Source organism: Camelus dromedarius, chromosome 7 (genome assembly GCF_036321535.1).
Source record: "Camelus dromedarius isolate mCamDro1 chromosome 7, mCamDro1.pat, whole genome shotgun sequence".
Taxonomy (NCBI): domain Eukaryota; kingdom Metazoa; phylum Chordata; class Mammalia; order Artiodactyla; family Camelidae; genus Camelus; species Camelus dromedarius.
This window is the reverse complement of record NC_087442.1, coordinates 80737121-80749254: the sequence shown is the minus strand read 5'-3', so window position 1 is coordinate 80749254 and position 12134 is coordinate 80737121. Positions and strand designations below refer to the sequence as shown.

The window sequence follows — 12134 nt, the reverse complement described above, 5'->3', positions numbered from 1 at the left end:
CAGAAAACAGTATGGTGGTTCCTCAAAAAATTAAAAATAGAACTACCACATGATCCAGCAATTCCACTTCTGGAAGATATGCAAAGGAAACAAAAACACTAACTCAAAAAGATATCTGCACCCCCATGTTCAGAAGAATGTATATCATTTGCTTTAGCCAAGGAATGGAAACAGACTAAGTGTCCATCAATAGATGAATGGATAAGTAAGTTGTGGTACACTTAGACAATGGAATATTATTCAGCCTTAAAAAGTAAGGAAATCTTAACATTTGTGAAAACATGAATGGATCTTGAAGGCATTATGCTAAGTGAAGTAGGTCAGACAGAGAAAGATGAATACTACATGATCTCACTTATATGTGGCAGTAAAAAAAATAAAATAAAAAATAAAACAAACAAAAACTCATAGGAAAAAGAGATCAGACTTGTGGTTACCAGAGGTGAAGAATGAGAGGAAGGGAAATTGGAAAAGGCACAAACTTCCAGTTATAAAATACTTAAGTTTTTACTAAGGATGTAGCATGATGACTATAGCTAACACTGCTGTATAATGTGCAAGAAAATTGTTACGAGAGCGAATCCTGTAAGTTTTCAACAACAACAAAAAAATGGATGTAACATTTTTAAATAGTTGAAAGAGAGCAAAAGAATAATATCTCAAAAACATGAAAAACATGAAATTCAACCTTCAATATACATAGAAAAAGGCCTTTCGGAATACAGTCACACTCACTCATTTAAGTATTGTCTATGGCTGCCATCTCACTACTGTGGTAGAGTTAAGTAGCTATAAGGAAAACCACATAGTTTGCAAAGCCTATTTACTATCGACATTTTTTCAGAAAAAGTTTTCAGACACATTTTAAGGCAATAAGTTTTAGGATGGTTTACTACACCATGATAGTTAACTACGATTTTTAAATTTTCACCCCATATTAAATTTTTTTGGCTTGCATGCTATGTTTTGTAGTTATGACTATATTTAAATATTTAAATTTGTTATTAATTTTTAGAATATTTCATTGTGGTTAGTTTTCTTTCCTGAAGCTAAGATTTTCTTTGTAGCCTAGTTTGTAATCAGTGCTTGTAAATGTTCTATAGACACTAGAAAAAGCTCTGTTGGCACAGTATGCCATGTGACATATATCTATTACCGCCACCTCATTAAATATAAATAAATCCTCTTTTTATTTAACTATTTTAGAAAATAGTATGTTAATCACTACAAAACAGTTATGTTTCTCACAATTTCTCTTTCCCATAGTTCTAAATTTTTTATTGTAGAACATGTTTCTGTACTTTGATGTGTTTAAAAATAGCGTGGAACCACCAATTACTCTTATTTTCCAAATATAGTATATATCAATGGCCACCACAAGGGGCCAATCCCAGAGCCACAAAGATCCAGGCCAGCATTCTGATTTTCCTTTTTTGTTTCCCTTCATTAAATTGAACAGAGTACTGAGACTTAAATAAACTCAGACATTCCAATGTCTGGATTTTTCTTTTTCCAAAGTTAGCAAATGAGAAAAGAAAAACAATTCACAATAGGGGAAAGAAAAATCATTATGAAAGAAAAAAGCAAATTTATAAATTGAAAGATTAAGAGATTGTGTGTGTGTGTGTTTGTGTGTGTGGTGGCACGGGAGGTGCAGAATGTTCACCTATTTTCTTTTCCTAGCCAGGATTATTCTAAACACAAAATTTATAGTTAGAGAAAAGGGAAATAAGCATCTGACCTGTGAGTACTGTGGACAACGCCTTCATATTCAGAAGATTCCAATTTGAGCCTTACCAGTGATCGATGTGATACTGGGGAAAACATGTTAAACAAGATCGAAGGTAGGTCCAGTCTGGCACTGGACGCAGTGAGTTGCTTGCCAAAACTACTGTGGATTGTCCAGGTGAAGACGGCCAGGAGCAGCTGGTCACTAGGGAGTGTTCCAGGATGCTGGACAGCTGGTGGAAATCAAGACTCAGCAGGGATGTCAGCTGTCAGCACTGGGAGAGCAGTGGAGTCAGCTCTCACCAGAAACATCAGTTGATGTAAGATCAAAAGCCCAAGGATGGCCCAAGCTGGAAAGCCGAAGTTAAAAGATAAGAATAGAACCCAAGTGGGGTCGGGGGTGGTGGGGCAGGGAAATAGTTGCAGACCAGAACTCAGTCCGAGCCAGAGGCCGGCAGGAAATTGGGCAGGGCAGGAATGAGTCTGGGAGTCTGAGAAGCAAACTGGAGTGTCAGGAGACCCAGTCAAACTCCAGATTCTCTAGCCAATTCAAAAGTCAAGAGCAAAAGCAGGTCAGCCAGCAAAGTCTGGAGAGCTGTGCCCACACCCTCCCAAAAGGAAGGCCTTTCGAGTTGGCTTTGTGGAAACTCCCACCAGATTTCAAGGGGCCTCTGGATATGATGCTGTTAAATTCTACGTTCTTACACTTAGGAAGGGGTTAAGTTCAATGATATCCAAAGTTCTATCCAGCTCCCCAAGTGTTTAGGACTCTAACATTCTATAAATCTAAAAATATACATTAAGTTCCAATGGAGGACCGAAGGTATTAAATGTTTTATCCAGGGAAACAGAGTTTACTGGACTGCCTCCCACCACCATCATCCCCCCCTGCACATGCATATAAATATCCCACCACTACCACCTAATTCTTTCTACTAAAAGGCAGTGTGGAATGGTTTATAGCCCTCCTGGAAAAAAGGAGGGGGAGGGAAGGAGTGGGATGACATTCCATTCCATCCTGACTCACTTAAAGACATCACTTGATTCTCAGTCACAAAGAATTCTCTTAACAGCATGGAAAGAGCCCTGGTCATGAGGAGCTTGTTTGGAGTTGCAGTGGTTCCTTTTGCATTCTGTAAGCCAAAGGGATGCATTCCAGGGCTGGGTTTCTTTCATTCTTTTTCCCTCCAGGCTGATTTTATAGTAACAACACATAGCCACTTAAATCTATCTCCAAAGAACCAACATTCAGAAAAATGTACCACATAAAATGTAGACATTTTACAAGGGACCATCTATTAGCTGATAATGGCAGAGCTGCCACGGAATGCATAAGAAAACAAATGTGACCCTCGCCGAACATCGGACCCATTTATCCAAATCAGCTCTCTGCAGTGGATGCCAGATAAACCTACAATGATATGATTCAAGGCATTATGAAAGTCTGGGGGGAGGTTACAATAAACTAAATATGTAGTTTGAGGATATATATAAATCACATAAAATGCAGCCTCATAAGATGCTAATAGAAGTCAGCAGGGAGGGGGGAAAGAAAGGCTGGCAGAAGAGATTTTAAAATGTGATCATATGGGAAAAAGAATATTAGACCAACAAAAAAGTTTCCATGGGAGAAAATAGTAAGTTTCTCTATGTATATTAAAACCATGTAGACATGGGAGAGTCGATGGTTGCCAGGCTGAGAGAGGGGAGGAACTAAGCAGTTAAAAGAGACTTCCCAGCCTCCCAGCCCTGGCAAAAGTGTCAGTGAGGGCAGCTTGACCTCTGGGGCTCCTGACTGCTCTCAGCCTTTCATTCTGCTCCTCATCCACCTTAGGCAGCCAGGGCTTTGGTGATTTCTCCAGTTAAAAAATCTAGTCTGAGGAAAGGGCCTGGGGGATTTTACTTACTCAAAGAGTTAGCGCTTCAACTCCCCCTGTGCTATTTGAAGCTGAAGGGTGGACACACTTTCAAGCCCCTAAAACCTATAATCGCAGAATTTCTGAAATCAGCGAGCTATGTGTCAGGAAGGGTTATATTCCATGCACGAGAGATGCCTTCCAGTCCTTCTAAATTATACCATATAGGCAGCCACTGATAAAAGACTCCAGGATCTCTAAGCAAACCACCTGTTCAATGAAGCTTTCCTGCAAATAGGTAAAACCCAGCTAGGAAGCTGGTCCATAATAGCCATGACTTATTTAATTGCAATAGGGCTCAAATTATGAAACACAGGATAAGGACAGGAAGATGGGGCCATGGAAAGTGGCAGGAGGGAGGACTTAAATGCAGATTTAAGAAAGGGGGGCAGGGGAAGGGGCAAGAGACAGGGGGCTGTCAGAGATGAAATATGAGGTAGTTTTATTTTCTAGTAAAAATTAAAATTAAGGATATTATAAATGTTATTTAAGAGAAAAGTAAAGTCAACAGCTTTCAGGAAGGCCAGAGATACCCATTAAAACTTTGCGAAAAACGTAACCATAAAAATGACACAGGAGAACTCATGGATGTGTTTTACTTCAGAGTTCAAAGGCCCTGACTAAAACTTTTCATAGAGGCTATTAACACAGCGTAGCAGCTCAGGAACACACTAAAGTGTTTCATTCTTTACGAGGGCACAACCACAAATGCATGGAATAACTTAAGCAGAATGTTCACAGGTTCCAAATTCATTGCCCACACTGAGAAATAGTGTTTCTTGAAAGGGAATAGAACATGAGCTATTAAGGTCCACTTTGGGTTTAAAAAAAGAAAAAAACTAAGCACTATTAATAGCCTTTATTAAGGGCACTGTACAAAGTTAAATGTATTCCTAACTCTTATGAGCTATTTTTAATTTGTTAAAAAATTCAAACAGAAATCACTTATTTAGCTGCAACAAGGCCACAGAGGGCAACTAGAATGTTGTGCTTTACTCTTGCTAGAATTAAATCAAATCAGTACAATAACACTATTTCTATCATCCTAATTGGGATTTGATTGGCAGTTACATAGAACTTAATTGAATAAAAATTGTGCACACTAATTCATATAATAATTACCCTTTGGGAGAGAAAAATCTCTCAAAAACATGGCATCCATGAATTAAAAAAATGATACAGGAGAACTTTGCAAGCTGTAATTTGTGATTCTTGAGGACTGAGAGTCTCCTAAAATGCAGTGGGCACTGTTGTTATGCTGAAGGCTGTGCTAGCTGTTTTCATGCCTGATCTGGTTTTTAATTCTGACAGTGATGTAGGTATTGTTATATGCACCGTTATATACGTTATATATGTTATATGTGGTCCTGAGCAAATCCTCTGATTTATATATGTTATATGTGGTCCTCTGATTTGCTCAGGACCACAGAGTGAGTGAGTGGAAGACTCTGATCTCAAATTCAGGTCTTTTTGACATTCTGGGGATCATAATACAGGCTTCCTGGGTTACTTCTGCAAAAAGTGCTCATTTCCAGCTATCACTTCTCTCCTCTTTTTTTATTTTGACCCGACATGGGGTTATTTCCCTTAGGCCAGCTTGCCAAATTTGGATGGCTTTGCCCCTCATCAGTTCATACATTCACTAACTAAAAGAACACCTAGTGCCAGGAACTCAAGTATGCACTAGGAATATAAATTTTTTTAAAAGATATAGTCTTTTATGATGTGTCAATGTAGGTTCATCAATTATAACAAATGTACCACTCTGCTGGGAGATTGTGGTGGTGGGGAGGCTGGAGGGTGGGGAAAGAAGGGGCAGAGGATATATGGGAAATCTCTGTAACTTCCTCTCAGTTTCGCTGTGATCCTAAAACTTCTCTTAAAAAATGTCTTTAAAAACAAAAAGATAGTCTCTGCCTTAAGAAACTGACTGTCTTGTCAAGGAGGACGATCGATGGCAGTTGAGTGCAATAGATGCTCTGATGCAGCAACATGGGAAGAGCTGCTTAAAATACACAAATGAGATAGGGAAAGCTCCCAAAACTCGTGCTCATTTTAAAGGACTGGTAGCAGCCAGTGAGCCAAAGAAGCTTCATCATTTTAGTGAAAAGCAATAAGCATGTGGGAAGACACAGCGGATTAAAAGACCAGACCAAATTATAAGGAGTTGTAGGTGGTTCAAAGGCAAAAGTGGGAGATGCAATTACATGTGTTAAGATAAATGGTTTAAACTTTATCTTCAAAGCTATGGAGACTCCCTGAAAGACCTAGCCAGGGAAGTGGAGTGACCAAATTTGCCTGATGGTACCAAAATGGCAGTTTTTTTTTTAAATTAACATTATATTTAGGCAGCTTTGAAGTCACAACCCCTCCATCAACAGCCCAAAATGCTCTAGGTCCAACTCTCCAATATTCTGAACAAGCCTATTAAAAATAAGTTGACACCAAAAATGAAGAGATGAAGCTCTTTAATAAATTCTGGATTCAACTCAACAAATATCTGTTTAGCACCTCTGTTTAGAAGGTCCTGTTTAGAAGGCATTTAATTTCACAGTATTTTAAGATAGTACACTCCAAAAATAAATATTCAATTACCTACCAGAAACTTAAGAAAAAATGAGATCATTCAAAACCGAAAGTAATTATTTTACTAAAGGATTGGCCACAGTACTTTAAAAGGTAAATGTACCTTACTCTGTTGGTTTTATTTATGACAACTTCGTGTGACCAACTTTTTAGCAATGCCTTCACTAGGACGATACTGACATTCACTTCCTTAACATGTATAGCATTTTTCAAAAAGCAGTTTAGAAGCTGTCATCAGTTTCTTTCCAAGCTACTTTTTTTCTTCTTCTGTAATTTTTTTTCTCGCTATAAAATTACACTCAGTTCAATATTTCCTTCTTTGAACTGTCTTTTTTCTTCACTTGCCTAATTCTGTTTGTCCTTTAAGACTCACCTCAGGTGACACTGTCTCCAGGAAGCCTTCTCTGACTCGCCCAGATTGAAGTAGTTGCCCCTTCTCTGGGCTCCCGGCACCCTGTGCGAATGTTTACAGCTGCACTTCATACATGCTACTTAATTCATTGCTTTACTTGTTTCTTTTCCTGCTTAGACTAAGAATCGACCTCATCTTTCATCTCTGTATCTGCAGGACAAGGCGCACAGTTAGTGGCCATTAACATTGATGAAGAGGGGAAGGGGGAGGAATAAGATGAATTGTATTTCTATTTAACCCATTATTTCTCTTTTCCTTCATCCTCATTTCATGTCTTCCTATTATTTCTCCCCAACTACTAATATATCATCTTAATCCTTCTCTTCTTAGTTCAATGCACATCATGATTTTCAGTCTCTCCCTCAAGAGGTCCTAACTATTGCAAAAATGCTGGCCCTGTGTGCGAACAGCACAGCATGACGCGTTTGTTGCTCCTCAGCCTTGCAAAGAAAGGGTTTGTTGTAACAGGCCCTGGATTAGTCTCTATTATATCTCTTCTTCTGGGTTTTAGCTGGGGACTTTTAACGTGCTTTCGCTTTGCCTAGGTTTTTGGTCTTAGCAGCTGGGTAAACAGACTCTCTGCAACACCCTGGATGAAATGGCAAGCTCAAGGGGAAAGTCTTCCACCTTTAAATTAAAAAAAAAAAAAAAAAAGAAAGAAAGAAACACTTGCTCCTGGCCATGGTTTGGGAATAGCAACACCTGAGAGCACTTGAGGGGAACTGTGTGTGTGCTGGCTGTGGAAAGCTCAGCTGATGACAAAAACATGCAGCGGCCTTCCTGAGTGAGTCCGCCTGCTCTCAGACAGCAGCAACAAACTGACTTTAGCAAGAATAACTGAAAAGTGAGGTAAGGGACTGATGTTTCTGGTAGGCACTTTCAAAAGAGTCTACGAATTTCATAGGAGAACGCAAAGAGAATCACCTGATTCTAAAACACTTTAATGAACTCTTGCCATGGGCAGGAAAGTTACTTTGGGAAATTACTCAGGAAATTAAGCAAAAGTTACTCCGGAGAAATACTTCGTAAGGAAGACTTTGAAATACAAGAGGAATACTTGATGTGTATTTAGGAGAGCAGACTTTGTAAAAATCCATAAATGGTTTGAGTGAAGCATTATGCTGTACAGCAGAAATGGACACAACATTGTAAACTGACTAGACTTAAATAAAAATACATATATACCCAAAAAATCCATAAATGGTTCTGTTTTCACTTTTGGATGAAAGGGTTGAGAGGTGTTTTTTTTTTTAAATAAACACCGTAAGTCCATCATTCCTAGAGTCTTTTTTTTTTTAAGTCTGCAGTGCAAATTCACTCACAAATCCTTCTACATTTTTATATATTTTAAAGATTTTCTAAAATAAAAATATAGGCCAAGGAAACTGTCCATGAGCATTAAAGGAAAGTATTATGATGTAATTTTTAATGCAGACAACAGGGAAAATATGGTATATTCACATGGCAATACAGCTACTGTTACCAAAAATATTCTTTTCTATAGAAATGACTGGAAAACCACACACCCAAAAATTGTAGCATGTGCCTTGTAACATCCTCAAAAAAAAAAAAAAAAGACAAAAAGACCATAAATTATTAACAGGCACAGCCTATAGCTGCAACACATCTGTAAAGCAAAATTTACAAAAAGTTTATATGAAAAATATGGACAACTTCTTAGGCATATCAAAACAAATGTTTTTATGGAAAAAGTCTAAAAGAAAAATCTAAAAAGGTGTAAGGGTTGCTCTAATGGAAGTCCAGGAGGGCAGAGATTTTTGTTCTGTTTTTTTAATGCTCCTTTCCTAGTGCTCAAAACAGTCCCTGGCACATAGTCGGTATTCAATACATATTTGTTAAACAGATGAGAAGAGAATGAACAAATGAGAAGCATATACCATTGGAACTCTTGAGGCCCTCAAGTCTCTTCAGGTGAGGAGGTTTTGCCCACTCTAAGCTGCTGGAAAACTTCTTGAACTCTACCAGGTAGAGTGTTCCCTTCAAGATGTCTCTTTGGGGCAGGGAGAATGGGTGGAGACGGTCAAACAAGACAAACGTCCGATTATAAGACAAGTGAGTCCTGCGGGTGTAGTGTCCAGCATGGTGACTATAGTTAACAATACTGTACAATGTATCGCATATTTGACAGTTGCTGAGAGAGTAGATCCTAAAAGTTCTCATCACAAAGGAAAAAAAAAAAGATTTGTAACTGTGAGGTGATGGATGCTAACTAAACTTACTATGGTAATCATTTCAGAATAGATACATATATGAAATCACTATATGGTACACCTTAAACTAATACAATATTATATGCCAATTACATCTCAATAAAACTAGAAGAAGAAAAAGAAAGACGTATCGTCAGGTTAGATAGAAAATAAAAGTTGCTGATAAGCAAACTCATTTTATGACCAAAAAATTTCCTTTGATTCACAAGTTTAAGGAACTCCTTTATAATAAAGTCGTCATAACTTTAACAGCACAATTTTCCTGCCTTCCCGGCCCCTCCCTATTCTCTCTCTAGACCCAACTCCCTATATGATTTCTCTATACTGAGAAAACATGGAAGAGAAAGGTCATGTCAGATAGTGGAAGGCCACGATGTCAGACTAAAAAGATCAGATTTAATCCTATGATTAACACAGAGCCACTAATATTTTGAATATTGGAAAAACATAGAATCATATCATGAAAACGATACATTTTACAATATTCACAGAGACTTCTTAACAGACTTCTTAAGCCGAGCACTTAACAGTACTAATGAGTCCAGGGACTGTGTTCAGAAAAACAAATGATAAGGTTGTCAATGGGACTGAATCAACACCCAGATCTTCCCTGGTCATCACTGTTTCCAACCACCACGGAGGAGAAGAGACTTGAGCTGGAAGAGACTGAAGGCCTGCATCTCACAAGACAACAGCATAGCATGCCCACACCCCAGGGCAAGAGAGCTGGGACCCTGGCCTACAAGCAACCGAGGGCCTCTCTGCGGTCTGTGTTTTAACAGCAGGACAAATGATGATGGGGCCTCCCCCATCAAGTTTCCTCTCTTAAAACTAACCCTTAGTCTCTTCTTTACAAGTCTGACTCCTTAAGTCTGAACAAAGACATAGGACCTTATGGGTTGCAAGATGCTGACGCTCTCACTTCTGGGTATGTAAGAGTAGAAAGAAGAAGATGTCGGGTTATCTGATTAACCCCAAAGAGAGAAATTAAAAATTAACCTGCTACGGATGCTGCTGAGAGTCTTTCCACAGCAGATTTCTATAATAGAATTTAGCAAGGAATACAAGTTTTAGGACATGAAACCAATCGCTTAACTTTGTGGTTCTTGAAGGTATAAAAATCCCAGCAACTCAACAACGAGATGACACTTGTATCTTGCCTGGGTTTTGTATTTTTGTTGGGTCCACTCTTCTCACAGCATGGATATGATTTATTTAGACCATCAAAGAGCTTTTGATAAGGTTCTCACAAGTGCCTATTATTGAAACTTGGTAACCTTGGTGTGAAAGGAAAAAGTCATATCAATGAATTAAATGAATTAAAAACTGCCTGAGAGGCAAAGAGGCAAAAAGCTGAAATAAATGGCCAATTCTCATGTGGAGAAAGGTTAATGACTGAGGGCCCTCTGGCTTTGAAGCAGAATCTGAGTTTTATTTAACTGATGACCAGGAGAGGGGAGCCCAGTTCTTGTTCCCCTCTCCTCTGCATATAAGCCCCACACACAGAGCCCCTATTAACTGAAGGGGGAGATACAGGCAGCGTAGAGAAGTGCTTAAAATCCAGGCAAGAGAGAGTAGGTAATGAATGGTGACTCATGTGGAGATTCACAAACATGAAGGGAACAGAAATAAATGTACCACTAGCAGAATTTTATTTTCTAAGAACTTTGAGATAGATAGACAGACAGATAGAATGATAGATAGATAGGTATGCCCTTGCCAAAAGACAAGATACAATATTTGAACAAAAATGCTTAATTTTTTGGTGCAATGAGAGCAAAAGTTCCACACTGAACAATAGTTCATGTGGGCATTTAGATCCACAAAAACCACAATGCCTATTTCCATAGATTGAGAAGTTTAGACGTAAACAAAAGTGAAACTGATAGGAAAGAGTTAGATTTATTACCTCTTACTGAGGCAGACTTGAAAAACTGGTACAGGTTTTTACAAAAGCATAACCTGACATGGATGGAATAATTTGGCAATCAAATGCTCTAATTGATTAGCATTAATCCTTTATGACCCATAACTCAGTTTTCAAAACATCGTAATGACAAGCTACACAGGGAAGGCTCAGAAAAGCCAGCAAACTCTTGACTCAACCTCCCTTGTCTCAGTTTCCTTCTCTGTAAAATGGGAATAATAGAACTTACAGAATGATTGTAAGAGTTAAACGAGGTCAATTATGTGAGCATTTACTACTGTAAATGTAAAAAAAAGATGTTAAATTATTATTGTAGTATGTATGGCAGACTAAACCCAAACACATACATGCCCTAGAGAAGCAACCAAATTTAAGTAATTATGACTTTCTTATTTATATCATCGTTATGATTCAGCACTTAATAAGACATATAAAATGCTTTCAAGAAAGAAAAACATAGCTTTAAAATATATTTCCACTAACCAGTTTTGTGAAATGAAAAATAATAAGTTAATGTAAGTAAGCCAAAAAGAACACCACAAAATACCAGATAAATGCTAATGACATATTAATTCTGAAATGTACAAATAGCAGAGCCAAGCTTACCGTGTAGACAGTATTTTAATAAGCTCTTTTCTGTTCTGTACCCGAAGGTGGTTAGTTCTATACATGGAATCATCAATCAGCTCAGGCAAATTCAAGATCTAGAAAAGAAAAATAATTTTAAGGTGTAATTCACAAATTTTATGTCCCTGCTTGTGGGCACCAGTGTTCAGGCCCTGTCAGTCCATCACCAAGACCATGCCTTGCTGGTCTTTATACTTCTTAGCAAAGGGATATAGAGAGAGGGAAGGATCATGCAGTTAGGATGGGTCATGCTGGCAACGAGGTTTGTCACTGATAAGTTTTTACCACTTTGAAGCATGTGTCTACATCTGGGAACACAGAAAATGAGTTATCAAGCCCCCAAAATGTCTTGTACTCATTTATAAGAATATAGGGAAAGAGTTATCAGATTCCCACAGTAACTTGTCTAGAGAAAATACGATAGACATACAAAAGTGGGTAAAACTGACCTAATTCTAAGAGTCCAAATCATAAGTGCATGTCTGCACTTACATGAAGCCCATGATCAACATATATTCCGCAGGTACATTCACTTATTTGTTCCACATGTAAATAAAATAATACTATCTGTCCCAGGAGTCCTATCCAGGATGTTGTACAAGGTGCTAAAATAAAGGGAACGCATACACACTTGCCCCAAATGCTCACCATTAAAATAATGTCAGATTAAAAGATACTCTTCCTATAGAAGTGTCACTATTTTTCTT

At 38.2% G+C, this 12134-nt stretch overlaps 1 protein-coding gene across 6 annotated transcripts in view; it reads right to left on the bottom strand.

The window, feature by feature from the left end:
• SUGCT (succinyl-CoA:glutarate-CoA transferase) overlaps positions 1-12134 on the bottom strand; it is a 553331-nt gene that overhangs the window by 340717 nt on the left and 200480 nt on the right. For all 6 annotated transcript variants that reach the window (XR_010381748.1, XM_031454642.2, XM_064487720.1 and 3 more), the window contains one exon: positions 11407-11504. Coding sequence is in view for 5 of the 6 variants with exons in the window: in XM_031454642.2 (XP_031310502.2) it covers positions 11407-11504 (98 nt within the window). In the remaining variant the exon portion in view is untranslated. The remainder of the gene's footprint in view (positions 1-11406; positions 11505-12134) is intronic.